This window comes from Drosophila suzukii, chromosome 2R (assembly GCF_043229965.1).
Source record: "Drosophila suzukii chromosome 2R, CBGP_Dsuzu_IsoJpt1.0, whole genome shotgun sequence".
In the NCBI taxonomy this organism is placed as follows: Eukaryota; Metazoa; Arthropoda; class Insecta; order Diptera; family Drosophilidae; genus Drosophila; species Drosophila suzukii.
Genome location: NC_092081.1, coordinates 21903130 through 21925620, shown reverse-complemented (window position 1 = coordinate 21925620; position 22491 = coordinate 21903130). Strand labels below are relative to the sequence as shown.

The window sequence follows — 22491 nt, the reverse complement described above, 5'->3', positions numbered from 1 at the left end:
TTAATTAGAGCACAGCGAAAAATAGAGAAATAATTTATTTATAGAGCGTATGGCGCAAGAAAAGCGGAAGTAGCACATGACTTTAAAACAGGTGAAACGGCCATTTCCGCTTTTGGTTGGGCTAAAAGCCCCACAGTTTTGCGACATTTAAAATTCAATAAACATAATTAAATAGCCAAAATGCCAAAAGGCAGTTGAGGAATCGCTAAAAGCTCCACTGGGGAAATCCACCGAAAACAAAAAAAAATCCGAATTCAGAATCAGAAATCAGAAATATAAACCGAGGCAGCAGAAACAACAGCGAGGCATAACTTTTAATGTTTCTAACTACTCGGCAAGCAAAGTTGCCCCATGCTCCTCGACGTGCAGCCATATAATGGAAAACTTGTTTAAAACTTTTAAATTAATTTTATTTTCGCCCAACTTCAGATGCAGCGTTAGATTTAGTTTTCGTTTCGTTCCATTCGAAATGGCAGCTCCAGCTGAAATTTCCAGCTCCCATTTCTCGCCACCCATTATTTCCGGTTTCATTTGTCTAGAATCTGGATTGTGGACTGTTGGATTGGATTGTTGGCCCGCTTTTTGTCGCAGTCCGTGTCAGTCCGAGCCAGCAATTAAGACAACACAATTGCACACAAGTTTTGGTCGCACATCTCCGTCTTTGTATCTGTATCTGTAGCTGTATACGTAGCTGTATCTGTATCTGTATCTGCATCTGCCTGAGAAGTTCTGGCTCTGCAGTCGCATTCGCATTCGCATTCATTGAGCTTTAGCTTTCGACTGTCTGCAGTTAGTTATTATAATTGCACTTGACTCTCGACTTGGCTATTTGGCTGGGGAAATTGCCCCGGGGGAGAGGGGAGAGGGGAAAGGGGAGGGGGCAGGGGCAGGGGCAGGGGTCATCCCCTGGTGGGAATCGGGTTTAGTCTGCATAAATTTATAAATGGCTTAGCTTTCTTCCGCACAAAGGGATACAAACTGTCGCAATTTATTCTTGATCTGCATTCACAATAAATGTTTACTTAAGCATTATATAACAAAAGAAATAAGTCTCAGGGATATTGAGTTTTTAGGGGTTAAAAGTGTGAATAAAGGTAGAGTACGAAAAATATTGATGCATTCTGATTTCATTTCAGGCAATTGATAACCCTAAGAACGCATTTTAAGTTAACTTAAATGTCTAGTTTGGCTTAGTAAAAATCTAATAATAATTATTGTTATTATTACTACTTATTGTCACAGGCTTCCTAGAATATTCTCAATAGATGGAATATTGGTTCTTAAATCTAGGGACATACTTTGTTATATAGATTGTTGGATAATATTGCATATTTTTAAGAAACATGTTAGATAAGAACTTCTATGAAAAGCTTTAATAGCTTACTCTTGTTTATACTAATGATAAACACACATTAATATGTTTCTAATAGATATGTAACTTATGAACTACCCAAATAACTATTATAATGGACAGAAACTTTAGGAGGGAAAGTAATCAGAATCATTAATTATTCGGTCTAATATCACCATTAATATTGATACATGCTTGCGTTATGGCAATTGGATCGTAATTATTCATAAGTTATTAGGACTCCATTTTGCTATTCCCCCGGAAGTCCTATTGAATTAGATTGACGCAGATTGAGTCCGCTCGGATCAATATTGTCGAAGGTCTATTTGGAAAAAGTTGGACACGCAAACAACCTGGTCAAGAGTCCTGGGGCAACAGGATAACAGCAGTTAACCCAACCAGCCCCTGGGCGTGGCAGCCAGACCATTTTGCCAGGACCCGTAAGCCGTTGGCCGTGAGCCCATGTCGGCTTTTTTCATGTACGGGCATTTTGTTTGTTGTCGCGGTGTCACGTTAACCATGACACCCCCTTCGCCCCCTCACATGCGCGCCTATGTACACAGAGGAACACCCACCCCCTGCCAAGAAGTGCTGACTGATGAAACACGCACAGTTTGATCAATGGGGGGCGGAAAACGGATTGGGGGCGGGGCCGACAGAAAAAAGGACGACGCTGACCAAGTGTTGTTTACCAAAAACAAAGCGCCAGCAAAAAGTTTTCAAATTACATTTTGTGTTCTGCGTTTTAACTTTGTTGTGGCTCTTTATTTTAACATAAACATTTCTGATCCTATAGAGTATGAATATTGGATTTCGGAAATATCTGTGTTTTACATTCTTTTTGGTATAACATATACCTTTGATCCTGAAGTAAAAATGGCTACGTTTCCTGAACTTGTTTTTCTGATAGATTGAGCTATGGGAACCCCCTTTTTAGTATCAACGTCAATATCACGTCAAAAAAACTCCTTAAAAATGTATTTAAATTAAACTAGATTATAAGATGACTTTATCTTGAAAACTTACAATCCCAATGATCGAACTTAAAACCTCTTGACAGATTTTCTATCAATATCCTTAGAAAATTATTAAATAATTGATCTAATCTTAAACATGATGATGAGGTGGCATTATCTTGAAAACTAAAATTCGCAATGATCTGAATTTTAACATACCTCATTAGAACAGAGAAATAATGTATCATATAATTTTTCATATTGACTGACAGAAAACTAACTGTTTTATTTACTAATTATGTATTTAACCAGCGGCTAATAGCCACTTTGTCCTATAAGCTCTTAGCATTTTCCACTGAATGAAAAGGTCATGGTTGTCCCTTAGCAAATGTCTTTTTGGGCAATGCCAATTAAGAAAGTAGATGGCGTAACTTGTTCGAATGGCCATGGGGCGTCAGTTGACTGAAATTTTAGCGGCAAAGCCTTTATTAATATTTCCCAACCTCTCTTTCCGTCTCATTGCAGGTATGTATCTATATCTATCGATGGTGGGCAAACGTCAAATGGCGAGAAGGGCGCCATTTTCCGCTGCCGCGGCGCGTTTTCAACTTTTCATTTCGCAGCGGAAAAGTGGAAAACGGGAAAAGCGAGGGGCGAGTGGAGAGTGGGGAGGAGCTCACAACATGCTGTCGTTATGGCCAAGGCGACAGTTTTCCACTGCAGCAGACTTGCTCCATTTCGGGTGCACTTGGTCTTTACTCTTTGCCACTCGACTCGCTGTAATTTCTTGGCGTTTATTTTTGTGCTTTCTGCGGTAAGTTTTTGCGCTTGCCGCTTGCCGGTTGACAAAGTTTCAAGTGTTCGCTTTCTAATGTAATTAAAATGCTTACAAATGTTTGCCAACAGCGATAAAATAATCATTTGAAGCTGCCAGTTGAAGGGGAGAAGGGAAAGATAAGGGTCTTGTACCCCAAAAAAAAAAGGAACCAAATAGAATTATAATTTAAGTGGAGCACGGCAGCGTTATCAACATCTAATTTGTAGCATCAAATAAAAATCAAATAAAATTATCAGTGCAACGTGTGAATGCTTAACAAATTGACGAAAGCCAGGGCCCCGGGTTGAGATACAGATACAGATACATTCATACACTGCCCGCACATCCACGTGGCCAACTTCGACTCACTTGGGCTCCCAGCTCACGTAGGCGATAATGTTTGCCTGCCAAGTGAGTTGGGTTCTCGCAAGGATTCTGGTTTCAGGATTCTATGTTCAGGATCCAGGGGGCGAGTCAGACGCCCCCAGGCTGACATGTCACGTTAAAATAGAAGCAAAAAATTGCAAAATAGTGCGACGTGTCGTTTGCCGTGCTTTCAGTGTTTTCATCCTCACATAAATCTCCTTGTTTAACATATGCAGGAACAAACGTATCCTCATATATATTATACATATATAAACGTATATATTTCCATGATGTCACCATTTTATGTGTTATAGTCAAGTGGAAGTTCAACTTTTCACACCGCTTGCAGGCAGACAAGCAAAGCTTATTATTCATTGACTTGTATTGCAGTTTCCCCAAATGTAATTAAACCAATTTGTTCATTAAAAGTGACCTTTTATTTATAAATGGCTCAACATTTCAATTAAGTATTGGCATTATTACGCAACCAGCAAGAGGGAGTGATAAAAAAGTAATGAATGCGTAAAACAGGAGTGTTCACAGTGGATTCCTTGTGGGAAGTTCATGAATTTGACAGTCACTTTTAGCATTTTACTATCTGTCTAGAATGGAAATATTAAACTTTTATTAAATGATAAAGTTTAACTAACTAACTAAACTAAAATATTTATAAGAACGAGTATTAAAAATTTGAGCGTATACGTTTTATACTTGATGTTTTATACTTACCACTAGACAAGAAGACAATAAACCTTAGTCCCAGCTTATTAAACATACATGGAACCTGCCCTATGTTGATCCTAACTACATATGCTTTATATCTATAGTTTACTGTACCGGCCATAAACCGTTTTCGAGTACCAGGCCGACCTATCTCCCTCCCACCCTTTTGGCCATTGTCACGCAACCGCAAAACAAAGAGCGGAAAAAATGGGAATAACGAAAAAAGACGACCATAAAGCTGCTACAATGCCAGATATTTATCTGGCTTTATTGACAAAAGCGTTTTGTCGATTGTTCAAATAAATTATGCCTTTATCAATAAAGTCTAGGTTCCTCGATCCTCGCTCCGCCTCACTTTTCCCACTTTTCCATCGCTTTTCCAATGGCTGTTGCTACGTGACGTCGGCTGTAACTGGGGCGAAGATTTGTTATAGCCATAATTCAGACCAGACCAAAAATAGAAGGAAAAAAAATCTATGACAGGAGAGGAGAGTAGAGTAAATCCAAAATCAACTGGGTTTTATGCGTGTATTTATGAACTGGGGAGCGCAGAAAACTCTATAAATCTTTAAGCATGAGGGCTGAGAATCGGGGCCTAACAGGCAGGCAAATCAAATATCAAATTGTTTAAGTGATTTTTCATTTTGCGCTTTCACCTTGTTACCGTTAACATAATTTCAGGGCAACAACTTTGCCATAAGTGATTTCACCCATACCATCCCCCAGTTCTTTTTTTTTGCCCACCCAGTACATTTTGTTGTTCCCACTTTGATATAGATTGTTCTGAACAAGGAAGCTCGGGGATGTGCGGCACCAGCCGTCATTTAATTTTATCGTGCGGAAGTTCTAAGTGCAATGAGGTTGTAGGTTGTTGTTTCTGTCAGGTGGGGGAGTACCTTGAACATTGCTTAAAAGCCCGCTAAAATGTTCAATTTACGTGTACTTTTCATTTTTTCTTGTCGTTTATTTTGAAACATTGGAAATAAATTGGAACTGCTGGCTGGCAGTTCGGCTTTTCGCCCCCCGAAAAAAAAAATAAAAGATTAAAAAGGTTTGCTGACAACATGGGACCCCGTCACATCACTCTGTTGTTTGCCTGCACAATGTGTAATAATAAAAACTGTATTTATTTATTATGATTTTCCATTCCATGCCGAGTCGGCAAAAAATTTAAAAATTGGCACAAACTGCGCCCCCGGGCGCTTTCCTCCATTTGCCTTAGCCCACACCATTCGGGCCCTGTGAAAACATTTTTTCCCTTGTTTAACAACGGGAATGAATAGGTGGCCTGAGTGGGGGAAAAAGAATGATGTTGAAAAGAAATTAAGGAAAATATTTAAACTGTCCTCGGGGCCAGAGAATATACATTAAAAAAAATACAAAAAACCAAAAAAGAAAACATTGAAAACTAAGTAAACATTGGTTACATGATACGGCAATGATGTTGATTGTGGGTATAACAAGGTTTTTTTTTGCTGGTGACCATCCAAAAAAAGGTTCATCATTCAACTCTTATTTTTATTTCGCTCCATGGAACTGCAGCCATAACAATAAATGAGCTCATTGCTCATGTCAGGCGGGTATAAAATGTAAATTTCTGTGTATCTATCGTTAAATCCGTGGTAAAATATATACCCCGAACTTTCGGCGCGCAGAACATATATCAAGCAATTTTTCAGAGACTTGTTCAAGTACAAAGTCAGTTCAGCTGCAGTCTCGCTGCTCCGCTAGTCATACATTTATGTACGTGTCCTTAGCAGCACAAGCAACTCAATAAGCCAGGCCACAACTTCCGCACAAAAAACAAGGAAAATGCGCTGGAAAAATCGCTGGGAAAAAGAAATATACATAAAAATAGCTCGGGAAAAAGGAAAAACTTTCAACAAATTTGCCCGCATTTTGTGCGCATATTTTAACTACAGCGCATTATGTTTTGAGTGATTTACGGGCCCAGATGGTTGGGGAAATGGGGGAAATGAGTGGCGAAAATATAGGAAATAAAAAAGAACGGGGCCCTGTTGTTTCTGCACTTGAGCAAATGATTTGCGACGAAGACCCAGGGCAAAATGCTAATGCTGCGAAGTATGCTACGCAATCCAGCCAGGGCTGTTGTAGTTGTAGTGCCACTGCCATTAGTGTCGCCAACTAACTTTAGATAACTAATTAGGGAGCGACGGCCAGGCCCCGCTGACTTAACTGTAGTGCTGTGTTAACCTTAGCGCAGCTAATTACATTTAATGTGTCTAGTAAGCAACTTGGCAGCGCGAATTGTGTTACTTCGGCGGGCCAAGGGAGTGGGTTACAGCCGGCTTATTAAAACACTTGGAGGCGGCACGTAGAGTGCTCAGGACTACGGACTACGGGCAACGTGTGCTCCAACTTAATTATAACTAATTTGTAGCATATGTAGAGGCGGAGGGCTAGATGAAAAAGTGGACGCAACAAACCTCAACTTTGTCGGCTCAAGTGGCCATTAAAGCATTAAAGCCATAGCCAAACGATACAGCAATTAGTCGTGCGCACGTGTGTGTGGTGAAAGCACTCAGAAAAATTTAGGTATTGATTTAAGGAAGTTAGCTTTTAATATGTGTACCAGAAGGCGTTACAAATATAATTAAGGAAAATGAATTTACCGCTTCTGCAACGGAAATACTGATAGAGATCCAAGAGAAACAAGGTCGAACAACTCACAAAGGGCTCTTGCGACGCTATAATTCCCAACAAGTTCTAGCGTTGCTTGCATGTTAAGCCACTTCTATTACAGTAAAACCTCTTCGTTACTATTGTGTGTGTTAACATAACTTCGTGACTTAGGATTCTTGAAATCGAACTTTAAATTAATCGTAAAAATTCGAATTACAGTGCTGCTATAAAAAAGTGAGCAACGTATAAATAGGGGAAATAGGGGAAAATCTGTTCGACGCTAATCGCATTTGTGCGCTCATCGCCCACGCATTTGCATAATTATTAACGTTGATTTTCAAGTGCCATTCCAACTTAACACCCACTTCCTGACCCTTTGGCAAAAACCAACTAACCAACCAGCCAACCGACCAACCGACTAACCAAGTGAACGAGCCACCGGCCAAATGATTGAAATTAAAACCACTGGCGAACATAAAAAATCGCTTACGTTAAAAGCTCATACAAGAGATACAGCGTAGAGCGGTTTGCCGGAAAATCGGAAAGTGGAAAAGTGGAGGAAAAAAGGGGGAGGATGGGGATGGGGGAGGCGGCACCACTCCAATGAATTCACGTAACCGCATAAAATCAAACGAAATAAGCCAAGCGCCGTGGAAAAATGGCAACAAAATGCACTTTATGCCAAACTACAAGGGAACAACTCCACGTGCCACTCAACACCACCAACCCGCCCACTTTTCCGATCGAGGAGAGGTGTAATAATGGCCAACGGCACGCACGTTGTACCAACCGCAAGACCCACGGACAAATGTTCTCTACGGGTTTTTCAGGTTCCCCGGGCTTCCAGTTTCCCCAGTTTCCACAGTTTCCCTGTTCGGTGGCCATCACACAATACTGAAATGCATTGGAGAAGCGGAGAAACTGTTGGAAAAATCCAGAGGATAGTAGGTGAAAAAAAGTGCAAACTTTTAACCATAAATGTAGAGGTAGCCACCCAAAATGGCCAACCGAAAAAACACAGAGGCAGCAAGAAATTGCCAGAGCAAATACGAAAATCAAGTTTAAATTTGGTGAGCTCGAGTGCGAACACAGAGTGCCGGATAGCATGACATTGGGTTTATTTTGGGGAAAAGGGGTAGGAAAATTGGGTGGCCCAGGTGCCCGAGCAGAAAATATTTAATTTTCCAGTAGTAGTGAGCCGAGATTGCGTTAAAGTTTCCATTACAAGTGCTCTTGCTTAATGGTTGAATAAATGCAGTGCTGGGAGAATATTTTGCCAATTTTCCGAAATTCCCCAGAACTCATTAGCCTGCAAAATTCAAGTGGAATTCGAAGCTAATTACGGAAGTTTGTTGAGAGGCAAACTAGCTACTCCGTGCCACTAATTATATTCCCAAACTTGAGTATCAATAACTCTGTTCGGATTATGAGACAAGAGTGTAGCTCAAATTACTCTCCATAGCATATGCAAGGCACTTCCTTTGGATAACTGAAGTGCATTTAATAAATGACATTATAAATCCGAATATGTGATGCACAATTAATCAATCAATCGATGCTTAACCCCATTCTGACTAATCCCCTTTTGAGTCAGTCGCCCAAAAGCACATGCATAAAATCCAATTATCTTCAGGTGTGCGGCAAGTGCTCTCGCCTGAGGCAAACGAAATCCCAGACTAATGCCAAATTGTCGGATAGTCCATACATATGTGTGGGCTCAGTCAATTGGCCATGGACAGATATCAGCATGCAACATGCAACATTCATTGCCGACGGCAGATCGCACGGCAGGCATTAAAGATTGCGGCTCCCTTGGGCCGAGTTCGGTTGCATTTCCAATTCGGAATGCAACTGGAGTAGAAAGACAATAACCCAAATGCAACTGCCAATATTAGTTACGCTTGGCAACAGCTTGCACAGAATCGGATCGAATCCAAACGAATCGAAACGAAAAATGCTGAATGGATTGGCTTCGAGTGGCTGAGACGACAGATGGAGCTGGCTTTGAATGGGGAATAGAGTTGGGCTAACGACATAAACGACATATACGTGCCAGAATTGCAGCACAAAAGGAGCAGCAGCAGGAGCAGGAGCAGGAGCACCAGGAAAGCTGACAGCAAACCGTCAAAAAGTAAATATGCAACAAACAATGGCATTATATAACTTAAAGTGCACAACGTGGCTCCACCAGCTCCACAACTGCCAGGCACAATGGCTCGGAAATCGGATTAATGCAGCTGCTGCTCCTGCTGAAAAGCGGGGAAACCCAATCCGCAATCCATAGAGCTGCTCCTCCGCTAAATACAATGAAAACTTCCACCGAAAGACACACACACTCGCCTCTCGCATGGCAGAGCCAATAAACAAAAGGACAAATGCGACGCGTCGCGCCGCCCCAGAGCCAATCAATCGCTATGGCACCCAAGGGGATCGGAACCCCCCCGAAAAGGGGGTGAAAGGGGCGTAGGGGGCGAGGCGATTGAACGCAATCTGACACGCGACCAGTTCAATGCACGTTGCCCCTCGCATAGGTCAAAACCAAAAAGCAAGAGCAGAGTAATAGATTTTTTGCCCAACACTAGAGAATTGAAGCACTGTGAAAAAAATAAGTGGCGCCCAACGGTGGGCATTCAGATATTACGTCAAATAATCACTATATATTAAACCGAATTTTTTGGGTGTATTATTTATGCTGGATAATATATTGAAATTTAAAAAGTTATAAGACTATGTGTTATAAATTTGGTATTTTAATAGAACACATTTTCAACAATTTTTTTAAATAGTAAAAATATTTAAACTTATGTCCTGAAAATCGAAAGCTGCTCAGCTGATTGAATAACTGCATCCAAATTAAACCAACCAGCTTACAACTGAGAAACCTTTAATGTAAAGCTCACCAACAGTACGTTTCATATCCCCCTTCACTTCCGATTAATGGTGGCTCATGAAATCGGTTTAAGCCTGAAATCAGCAGTATCGGATGTTGCCCCAAGTTACCCTGTATTTGACCGGGTCGTTGTCTCTAGTCGCCTAATTCAATTACATAAACCGAAACCAGCAGCAGACAGTATTCGGAAACTTTAATTTGTATGCAAAGTCAATGCGAATGGAGGGGAAATCGGTGCATGTGGATCCACAGGGGTCTGAAGGGAGGGTCATACCCCCACGTAGACGAATCGCAGTGCTGTCATGTCCTTGCGCACTCAAGCGCTTAATCCTTTGAAATTGCCACGCAGCATTCGGTACATCGCTATATGTACAACGTACATGCGGTATATTCGGTGGCCCGGGGGCGTATGAATATTACGCATACGCCGCGTGCGCTGCAGCCACTCATAAACAAACTAGACAGCGAAATAACATTCAATTTTATGCAAAAGTGTTGCATAATAAGATTACCAGCGCTAACTGGCGTACGAAATCAGTTAAAAGCCAGAGAAAAAAGCAGGACCAGCAAATAGAGCCCCTCATTCATTTACGAATAATATTCGGCATTAAAATTGCATGGCATAAGCGGAGTCCCCTTCGTCGTCCCCCGAGCTGAAATATTTTTCTCATTTCCGCCAGCGAGCGAAAATATTTTTGCGATTTCCGCACGGCCATCGCCGGGATCCTGCCGAATCCCGCTGAATCCTGAATCCTGAGTCCTGGTGCGGCGGCCCAGCATGAAATATAAATACAATACAAATAAACGCGTGTCGTGCATATTGTACAATCTGCAGTGTTGTATTTATTTACACGCCAACAGCAATGGCAACATCGATGGCAAACAGAAAACAGAGCCCGAACCAACAGAACTGAAATGGCAACAAATGTTGGTTGTTTCCCTGTTTGGTTGTTTGGTTGTTTGGCTGTTTGGCCGTTTCACTGGCTGGTCGCTTTAACAATTTGTCAGCCACCCATTTAGCCAAGTTAGGGCCACATAAGCTGAGCAGCACAACGACCTCGCATGAAAATGTTTGCAAATGTGCTGTGAAAATTTGTCGCGCGCTGCATTAAACTCGTGTGCACAGCCCCAAAACACTGGCAACAATAATAAAATGGCACTATAAACTATCTGCTGGAAGGGACATGCCAGGATAACAAGGATGGGGAGTACAATGTGGGCACACCCCGGCGGCTGATTTAGATTTAGATATTTATTCAAACAAATGGGTTGATGGTAATGGTGATTTTTCAGAAGTACCATCTAATATAATTTCTAAAATTGTAAAACAAAGTAGAAACTTTTTTAGATTATATACTGAAATTTACCTCTATTATATTTAAAACCACAGAGCTATTCCAGTAGAAGGCCTCAAAGGTCCTTGAGTTTGTTCAGTTCAGATATTTACACTATTATAATAGGCACCAATTTCCTTACTCTTGTTATGTTTTATTTGGAAGTTTAGAACTATGTAGGAATCCGTTTTCTACTTCAGTTTTATATATTTTTGCTTTTTCTTCTCTATAAATAGTAGTCTAAGTTCTGTTTTCTAAACTATTTCCAAAGAATCAGAATACCAATACAGAAAGTTGTGGCCTTAGTAACAGGTAGTACATCTTAATAAGACCAACACTTCAGGGTTTTCTTGAATATAACCGAATTGTCTTTACGTTTTTGATGTGCAAATATGTGTCGCCAAGTTAGGAAATGTGTTCGCAATGATATGCATATTTCTCTTTCTCGCATGGCCCCTTCATCATACCGTTTCACTTTCCCCTTTACCCCAAAAGAAGCCAGGCAAAGGGCAAAGGGCAAAGAGCGTTGAAGCAATGAAATGACTTTGCACGCGCTCATAAATATTTTACATATGCATATTGGCCAACTCCGGGGGCCGTAACTCAGTTCGCAACCTGAAGATGTTGGCTGTTGCTGCTGCAGCTACGTGAAATGAATAGATAGACACAACACGCTCTCCCAACGAGGCTGCAAATTATTGTGACATAAAGTGCTTTGACGGCGACACCAGTTCCGAGTTCACATAACACAACAATCACACAGAAAGAAAAAGTATGTCATATATCGATTCAAGATAAGTCTAGGTCTAGATTTTAGGTGTTCCAAAATTCCAATATAATGAAAAAATATTGTTCATATTATTGTTAAATCATACTTGGTACATTAGTACTGCTGATAAACAAGGATAGAGACGAATAAACTAAAAAAATTTACAACGACATTACAAAAAAGTAGAGAAAAAAAGACCTCCGGAAAATAAAATGCAATAGATTTCCTTTTTGCAATATAGAAAATCCGGATAAAAATCTATAAGTATATAATACGATTTCATAATAATTTTCGAGCTTCAATAATAAATGTGATTATACTAGTAAAATAATATGTAGGTAGCTGAAGGACTCGAACCTGGCCCTAAGCTGAGTCAAATGTTCTATGCATAAGCCTCTTAACTATTTTTCCTTTTTTATAGCATTACGCATCAGAACGATGTGATTTCCCTAAATACCCCTGTACTTGACTTGCGAATATCGAACTTATATTGAGCTGCGACTTTTTTTCCTGTGCAGATCCTGGGCATTCGCATCCACATCCGCATCCTGGCTGACATTTAAGCTGGATGGCGCTGCTGTTTGTGACATTCATGCGCTACATATTTCATTGCACACTTGGAGGGGCGTGTGCCGGCATTGGAAATTCAAATGCCGAGCCGTGTGATTAGGCGGGGGTGTCGCTGGTGTGCACATGACATATTTAAGTGGGTTATGTGCCAGCAGGCAGTGCTAACATTTTTGCTCATTAAGCCGCGGGGCGGGGGAAAAAGATTGGGGATCGGGGATTGGGGATTGGGAAGATGGTAAAGCTCGTAAGTCCTCGACAAATGCAGCACGCACTCGCATAGACAGAAGCAATTACTGTCTGCGTAAGCGTCTTAGCCATGTTGGGAGGCCTTATTGCCTCATATGCATATGAGCCAAATGCAAATTCAGCCAGTCGTATAAATTTAAAGCAATTTATGCCTGCATCCCACTGCTTTTTCGACAGCGTAAAGTGTGAAACTAATTACAATTTGGCCAATTTATTGCATTAGCAAGAGACGAGCCGACGGGCTTTCATTTTAATTGACGTCTCAATTTAATTACCAACTGTAAGTGGAAATTCTGACTCTTGCCGGAAAAGCCTGCGTTTATTCAATTGCTAGGCTAAATATCAAACAAATTCCATGACATTCATGTAGAGGCGGCAGTCTGTGATTAATCACGTGACATAACTTAAGGGTAAGAAGTGTTTTTCCCCATCCGATTTTCCAGTGAAATGTCGTAACGTAAGCTAATGAGATCAACATCTGGCCATTCCGTTTGCTTACGCAAATCACTTAAGGCGGTGGAGACAACTGTCAGGCACTTTTCACCGGCTTTTCCACGACTTTTCCACGGCCTTTCTCACGATTTTCTTCGCCCAGGACACTTGTCGCCTCGTGACGGCTTAATTTTTTCGTTATTTCTTCCACTTTGCCTGATCCAAAAGCAATTACTTTCCATTCAACGTAATAATGATGCCTGGACAATGATAACAGCGAGGGTCCTGCGAGGGGAATTAAATTATGCGCAGGACTTTATATTTTTTTCCGACCTCCCAGGGAGATGCCGCAGGCGCGGACAACACTTACAATTGCCGTGTTGGTGTCGCATGAAAAAATAAAAATAAACAAAAAATATTATAAGAGAGGCGACGAAAAAATCATACAACAATAAGTGCTGCCGGCAATCTCGTCGAGGTTTGTTGAACGTAACCATAAACCGGCTCAGTGCACTTGATCGACGGGGAAAATGGCTTTAGCTTTGGCCCTCGAACACCCCGTTTTTCGTCCTTTTAGGCCGGGGCCAAAGTGTACGCCTCGCTGGCTTTGTATGCGTTTATCAGACCCGTTCGTTTATGCTATATGCTATATGCTATATGGTATGGTATGCTATGCTATGCTACATAATGTGTGCTATATTTTGTACGTATTTTCCGCTCCTCGCCGGCATTATCCGATTCGTCTGCTCCTCACGCCATTTCCATGGCCTGCACATTATAACAAATTTCTCGCTTGCATAAGCAACACACTCAACATGCATGAGTGTGTGTGTTTCGGTGTTTGGCTGTGTGAGTGAGTGTCCTGACGGCTCTGGGCATATTTTTCAGAGGTGTGTGCGTGAGCTGAAAGTTATGGATGATTTATTAGAATACTTTACAGATATATTTTAGGCAAATCGAATTTTTATAGAGCTAGAATGTGAAAATCTTTTCCTTTTTCGTCCTAGAAAAACCATTGAAAATAATTAGAATCCTTTTTTAAAGCAAGTTTAAATTTTAAAATATTAAATTAAGTATTTATGACAAAATAATACCATTTGTTCAAGTCGAATTCGATTAAAGTACTGGCCTGATAATTCCAAAGTTGGATATAAAGTAATGATTTTGATATAGGTCTTGTTAGGATAATGTGTTTCTTATTTGTATCCAAATTATATGATCTATGTGATGGCTTCTTCCTTATCAGCCCATCTTTATTATCAAATAAAGCAGAGTTTTCTCCTATTTGTCCAATACAATCTGTCATCCTGTTTGGCTTATCACGCACCCATCTCTAATGGGATTGTTATGTAAAGCACACAAAAAGCTGCTAGGCCAGCCTGATGCCATATCACTGCATAACAAATGGCCGACACACACACACTCACACTTGGGGCACAAACACATGCTTAGAAAGGAGAAAGGAGAAGGGAGAAAGGAGAAAGGGGAAAGCGTGATGGCGGCAGTCCATAAAAATGGAACGGAACTGCAAGTAAATTAACAGGCAGGACGCATGAAGATGAAGGCGGCCAAGACGTCGGCGAGCAAAGGCGGTACATCCTGCGGATCTGCATGTGTGTGAGTGAGGGGAGGGTGTGCAAGGATGTGTGTTTTACATAAGCAGCACACCCCCACACTTCTTCCCTCTCTGTGAACCATCCCCCTTCTCCCATTTCCCATTTTCCATTTCCCATTTCGCATGCCGGCTACTTAAGTTACACAATGACATTTTTCAATGTGTCAGAATTTTATTGTTGCAACTTGGGGCATTGTTGTTGACAACTGACATCTTTCTTTCTGCAGCTGTCAGTCGGCGTTGGCTGCTTTTGTTGCTTCTGTTGCTTTTGTTGCCTCCCTGGCTGCTGATACCGTAGAAGCTGTTGCCACTGTTTCTGCTGCTTTTGCTGCTCTTGCTGTTTTGTCTTGGCTGGAAATGTTGACAACTGTTTTGCCACTTTTGCCGTAATTGAAAAAATGTATTCAAATTCAGAGCCCGGTCTACGAGTTCAGCAAAATGTAAATACAGGGCTGGCCACACTGTCTACACAGGAAAACGGAAAGTTGCATGTTCAGCAGAATAATCAAATAGGAGTGGAAGGAAAATAGTTTTAAAACCAATTAATAGGAGTTTGAAATCACTATGGTTTTGAAACCACTTTTAAATGTAATTTTGGGTGTCTAAAAGTATGCAACAATATATTTAGAACTCAAACTTTATTTACTGCATACTTTTAGACACCTTTGTAGGTTCACATGTGAAGAAAACTAAGCTTACCACAACTAAATAAAATCTTGTATAACAAAATACAAGGAAATATACCATTGAAAAGCACTGCTAAATTTATTCCAAACTTAGTCGATGCCTTCTTTTGAATTCAATTCAATCAATTTTAGGCAAACAAATCGGCCAAAGTTGTTGTATTTTTTCCTTCGATCTCTGGTTTATTATTTGATTTGAAGTTGATGCTGTCTGCTTTGCAATTTGCCAAAAATGTCCACAAACTTGGCCCAAGAAAGTGACGGGCAAAAGGGGTCGTTAATGGATTAAGCCAAGCTGCACAATGAATAAATTTGTCAGATTGCTTGACACAGAGAAGGCAGCCACAGGACCGTTTCTTTGCAGATAAAGACCTCGGAAGTTGGAAAGGAAGGCCGGCCTAACATTTCAATACCATCCTTTTCGACGGCCCCTCTTAAACTGTTGCAAATGCCAACTGTCAACTTTTTTGTGCGTGGCTTTTGTTTCGAAACTTAACTTTTGCCGCCTCACAGACACCGCAAAGGGATAAACCGAAAATATTTGCCATTAAACCAGACCGTATACCCATTTCAGCTCAGTTCAGTTCGGTTGGTGGCCACTTTGATTGGACTTTAAGCTGTGCGTGGGCCTTAAATGCCGGCCACTCCAATATCCAATTTTGCAAATCAGCGTGCAAATTACCCGAGCAGAGCAGCCCCCTCCCTCCACAAACCCCCCTTCAAAATTTGCTTTTTGGTCCATGTAGTTGGCAACTGTATTAAGTTCATTTTTCATCTGGCGCTCATGCATTAGGCAGCGAAGTGAGTTGCCCTCAGGACTCACACAGATACTCACAAACACAGCAGCAACACACACAGATACAGATACACATGCCGAGTTACTTTTTCACTTAGGATCTTTGTGTGCTGCCTTTTGGCATGCAAATAAACCGGGCAAGGCAACCCAAAACCGAGACCAAAAACCAAGCCAAGTTAAGCCCAACACGTTAGAGAACACAGCGCGCACAATTTGCTGGGACCCCCTTTCCCATTCCCTTTCTCATCGCCGCCTCTGGAACAATAAGAAAAATGTTCAAGTGCCAGAATGTGTGCAAAGAACTCAAGTTTGCCGCGCACACACACACACACACGCGGGGAAGGACCAACGAGCAAGGACCAAGGAAACCAACTCCAAACTTCAACTTTGGATACTGAGTCCGGTTACACAAGTCCGTTTGCATCTTCAGCAGTTCACACTGAGAGAAAAGGGGATTTCGAGAAAAAGGAAAAAGCAATCATTTCTTATGTACTTCTTGATACGTTGATTGTATTAACAGCTACAAATATTTTTTTGAAAGGGATTTTAAATCTTTTGAAAGTTTGCCTAAGGTTGGCTTGCTTTTTTAACAACTATTGATTAACTTCAATACTAATATAATACTTTTCTTGAAATGAAAAACTAGAACGTAGCTCTTAAACAGAAAACAAGAAAATTTTTAATATTTTGAAATATTTGATTAGTAAGCCTAAAAGCATGCTGTGAAAACTTTTTATTTATATGGGGACCTAGGAATTTGAAAGCATATCCTTACCCCGAAATAATTTATAAGTGAACGTACTGTGATCACTTTTCCCCAATTTCTCTGGGTTACGATTAAAGGATTTTTTAAAGTTGGTTGAAAAAATGATTTAATATAGTTACAACCATTTTTTCACAGTGCATAGCATTGTTTCGCTGCATTTTCGCTCGTTTTGCCGCTAACAGATAATTTGAATTCTTCCCATTTGCTTGCTTTGGCTGGTGTTCCTTTTTGGAACCCATTCCCATTCCCTTCCCATTCCCATTCCCTTACCGCCTGCTGGTGGCAGGTCAGTTTCGGTTCAGGTTCAGTTTCAGTTTCAGTTGCATGCCTCGCCGCTTTGCCTGTTTTAAGAACTGTAAATTGCTTTAGTTGGCGCACAATTTCATCGCGCGAGAGAAAGCGGGGTGCCGTATTTATGGATGCGCGGATGGTAATAGCAAGTGGTTCTGTTCTGGGTTCTGTTCTGGGCTCTGTTCTCCTGCCAGTTATGCACGAAACTTATAGCATGTGCTTATCTATGCAATGGAATGGCAGTCGGCACTTGTGTTTCTCTTTTTCTCGGTCCCCTTTTTATTTGCTCACAGTTGCACTTCTTCGGCACTCGAAAAATGTTTCGGGGAATTTCTTGAATTTCTTGGGCCAGGAGTTGGCGGCGCTGAAAGCTACTGCTCTGGTGAAAATTAATTTGCAGCTCCTTCCTTGTGGGTTGCACCCTCAATAAATATTCCGCTTCGATCCCTTAAAATGCATAAATTCCATTTCGTGTTCTGTTTAAATTGCAATGCAAACTGCTGGGCAATTCAGTTATAACTGTTTGCATAAAAATAAAATTGATTAGCAGCTGCAGTACCTTGAGGCTCAAAATTGAGTTATATTGGAGTAATGTTTGTAATGTAAACGGTAAGGAAATGCAACTTTTGCTGCTTGCAATTTACAAATCTTTCAGGATTGATTGATTGTTGCATGAGTTATGGGCTTATGACACTTGCTTGATTTTTGACTTACTGATTGGACTTATTTTAACAGTCATGGGAACCAAAAATTGATTTAATAATTAGTATTTGTTGTTTAGGTGTATACTATTTTTACTCTAGGTTGCCAGGACCTTAAATAAAAATCAATCAAGGCTCATAAGGCAATTAAAAAGCAAATAAGTACCTTTCTTAAACTGGATAATAACGGCTGGATATATTATTAAAGCAAAAAAACCTCCAAAAAGGGCTTTGAAAAACATTTACCTCCATATGATTAGATGTCCAAAGGATTTTTTGTAACTTTACTTAGTTAATATAGTAAACAAGTACCTTCTGCAGTTTTAACTGGATAATTAGGGCAGTCCAAATTTTCAAAATATAATATTCCCCCAATAAAGATTTTAAAAGTAGTCCCCCTTCTTTTGGTCACCTGCCCACTAGGTGGCCTACTTTTCGGGGCTTACACCCGCAAATGCAAAATAGCTGCTGCTGTTTACGCAGCCTGACAGCTAATGCACTTAAAACTTCAGAAATGTCTTGTCAGTGTTTGAATATGGCACCGACAGCACGAGTTGCAGGTGCAAGTGCAACACCCCAGCAGCGACTGGTGGCACTTGCAACACGAGCCTTGGCGACTTGAGTGCAAAATTCAATTAACTTGCTTAAGCACGGACACATGCAAACCGCACACCCACACACACACACACTCACTCGTATATGCACATGTGGGTGAGCTATCAATTTCATGTCCAATCAACCTGGCAGACAGGACTCACCCACCGCCCACCACCCACTGCCACCCCCTTTCCGGGCGGAACAGGACCATCAGCATCTGCTAAAGGCCAGGTGCACTGCCATGGCCCAAAACCCCGGGCCACTTAAGCAGATGTCAGCTTGATTTTTGCATATGCGACAGCGCAGGGAGCTACGGGTATATATATACGGATATACGGGTATAACTATGGCTATAGCTCCTCGGCACCCGATTGAAAAACCTTGGCGTGATTTCGAAGGATCTCGACCAGCTGCGGCTGGCTCCTGCATGTCCTGTCCTGCCTGCTAATTGTTTTGCGGTTCATTGTTTAATTATTATGTGTGTACGTACCTCTTCGTATATGTAGTATGCACTGGGGAAAAGGTATACGAGGGTTCCTCAACAATTACTAGGTGTCTGAAAGTATGCAACAATTTATTTTTAGCTCAGTAGTACAATATATCTGTTCTGTTTAACATTTTTACAAAGATAAAAGGTTTTGGTGTTAAATTACCATTCTATTACCATTCTAAAATTCTTTAGAAGGTTTAACTATCAGAAAATCAGAGAATGATGGACTATGAAAAAGTTTTAACATAGATGATGAAAAGTAAACTTCTTATAGGTACTTTGAACTTTCGTTTTGGAACTAATTTTTTTTATCCGTAAAATACTTATAAGGGAACTACATAAATACAGTTACCATGTAGTTTTCTCAGTGCTCACCGGCTACATTACTATTTAGCGCAGTTCATTGTATGTACGATGTTTTGTGGCCAGATGGAGTTCTGGCCGAACTCTAATTAAAGCGCTTTGCATAATAAATCAGGCGTGGACTGCGACTATAATTGTGGCGCCGCCTGTGGTCGCAGCTGTTCGCTGTAACGTCGTGTCACTGCCAAATGGCCTGTCAAATAAGAAGGCATTTTGTCCAAATGTTGCCGTTGCCAGCACACGAACAACTGGTATGGCCAACCAGTTTGACATTTTATGATATGACCACATGGCCCCCGAAACCCAAACCAGGAACCCTTCAACCACCTAACCACCCAGCCAACCAGCCATCCTTTAGCTGTCAATTACATCAAAATTGTGAATTTTTCTCGTTATGCATTTGACATTTTCGACTCAATATAAAACGGAAATAACTCACAACCACTCGCTACATATTCATTCGGGTTGTACATACACATAAACCATATACAATTGAATCTGTCAAACAACGCTCGGTACACCTTTCGCATGCCATAAATAAATAATCAATGGATTTGTGCCCATTTCAATCCGAGGCAACCTCGCAACATGCGACGTATACGTAATATGCTCAGCAATTTGTTTGCCATTCAAAGGATAATTTCACTTTGTTCTGATTTATATAACGGAAGTGACGAAGAAAGAATGGAAATTGGCATTCTTAGTATCGCATCGAATTGAATTAAATTGAATTGAATTGAGTGGCAAGTGAACGATAAGCCCTAAGTAAGTAAGGCTTTCAGTCCGAAATAGCTAATAAATGGGGGATATTAATGCATCAGTTTCAGTTTAACAAGCATTCATCACACAATGCGCAGGGATTTTCTGCTCCACAGGAAATCATGTATAATTCACAATGGGTTTGGAATTAATTTGAGTTCGCTTATTTCGCCAGAAGTCTGAAACTGAGCTTTGACTTGTGCTAAAAAAATTGCTGCACTCAAAGCCATTCAACTTTGCGACAAAACTTTGGCCAAACTTTCTGTGGAGGAAAATAGAAAAATCAACACCAGAAATAAAAATGCTAAGTAAACATGGAAATACCAGGCAATCCCCTGGGAATAAATTGGCAAATAGAAAATTGAAAGAGAAGCACTGAAAATAAGTTTTAAATAAGTGATTGCACTGCAGTATAACACTATAACAAATAGGTAAATAAAACGCTTTTCGATTAAAGTAAATTGGTACAGGTCACTTCTATGATATAGATCAAATTTAAAATTCATAATAATTTTTAAAATCCTCTTGAATACGGAAGTTCCTAAATTTTATTTGTATTTTTAGTTGAGCTGCATTGCTTAAATAGTAAGGCATAAGTTTCTCTGTTAAATACCCCTCATCCTGCCTAATACCATTTTTGTTATCCTGTTTCGGGACAAATTCTATCCACTTTCTTTCGGATTGGCTTTCGCCCAGCAGTTATTTTTTCCCCCCGGCTTTGGTTTAGTTTTCTCTCATATTTTTTTTCACCTCCACCAACTGCAAGGATAAACGAACCGAAAACCCAAACAGCTGAAGGATAACGACGGCCAGAAGAAGGAGCAGGCGGGGCAGGACCAACTCGTGTTAACTACACATTTGGGTATTTGTGTATTAACACTTTGCCAGGGAGCCAAGCCAGAAGGATCCAGGATACAGCATACAGGATCCTGTGGGGCGGCAGGATCAGCAGTGGGGAGTTGGCAGTCGGTTTAACACAAACAGACAGTGGCCAATGGACTGATGTTCCTGGGGTTCAGGGGCTAAAGTTTAATTGGCTAGTTTAATTGTCAGAGGGACGGACAAACACACACACTCCCCAATAGAAACAACAAAGAAATTTAATCAAGCGACGAACAATTGCAGGGGAACATAAATAAAAAGTGCAAACGTTTATTGAGTTTAACGAGCGCCGTCTGCACTCAGTCTCTCTTCAACAACTGGATCTGTATTCGAATGACAGTATCTGTGTGTACACGAAAGGACTTTTAGCGATGGTTAAGGGGAAATGGGTTGGTATAGCGATGGTTTGGGGCATTGGGAAACGGCAGCAGCTTAATTTAAATGTCACCTGCACTAAACAAATACGCTAAAAGGGGGCGGGAATAGCAGGGGGCGGCGGACAAACAGAGTATGATATTGTTAGTGACACTCTTTCAGCATTAAGTGTGTACATGACAAGTTCCCAGACCCACACACTCTGCACCCACACGGCTCTACAAAGGGCATTACATATGCCCCGCTCCCGGGGAATTCTCTTCAGAAGCCGCTCAACCCATCAACGAACCAACCAGACCGATTTGATAGGATAGTTTTAAGAGGGAAATACTGGCTAAAGGCTTAGTAAAACCCGTTGGTTAAAATAATGCGCTTAGGCTCAGCTAAAGGTTTTGTAGTCTTTTCAATAGTGATCTCCATACCAAAACTTAAGCAGGTAAACTATACTTACCAGTAACTATTGACAAAGCGTTTAAATTTCCTTGAAAAATCTTCATTTATTATAGTAATGAGTTAACATCTATCAAGTTTAACCAAACATTTTATACAGGAAAATGCTGAATCCCAAAGATCTTGAAGCTAAAGAGCCAGAACCATACGTCATAGACTGACACTTGCTTATCCAATTTCTGCGCTTTCTGCAGCTGCTTAAATATTTGGATTAAATGAAATTAAAATAAACAAAGTCCCCTCAGCAGGACTTCAGCCAGCTCCATTTCCATCGTCATTATCACAGCCAGAAATCATAATGATGCCAATAAAAATAAATAATTGACAAGTCGGCAAACTGTGCGGCGATGACACTGGCCATTTGGCTAAGCAGAAACGTCAAAGTGGTTAGCAGTGGGTGGTATTTACAGATGGGCGGGGCTTATATGGCATAATGGCAGGACCTCTCTAGCTCTCTAGCTCTCGGGCGATGTCCTGTGCTCCCTGCGTGTGGGTAATGGGCCGCGTCTCGCGTCCCATATCATTATGCATCATTAAGTTGATGGTCTCCCCAGCATCGAGACACTTCGATTTTATGGATGTAGCATATGGATGGCAGTACAGTCCAGTCGAGTCCCTTTGCCAAA

The 22491-nt window shown here is 40.9% G+C and overlaps 1 protein-coding gene across 4 annotated transcripts in view; it reads left to right on the top strand.

The window, feature by feature from the left end:
• Mmp2 (Matrix metalloproteinase 2) overlaps nucleotides 1-22491 on the top strand; it is a 78648-nt gene that overhangs the window by 41457 nt on the left and 14700 nt on the right. Inside the window, exon 4 of one of the 4 annotated variants that reach the window (XR_011603681.1) lies at nucleotides 2833-3121. The exons of 2 other annotated variants lie outside the window; for them this stretch is intronic. Coding sequence is in view for 1 of the 2 variants with exons in the window: in XM_070994668.1 (XP_070850769.1) it covers nucleotides 2991-3121 (131 nt within the window). In the remaining variant the exon portion in view is untranslated. Of the gene's footprint in view, nucleotides 1-2832; nucleotides 3122-22491 lie in introns of those variants that run through there. One more of the 4 variants, XM_070994668.1, reaches the window with a different exon arrangement.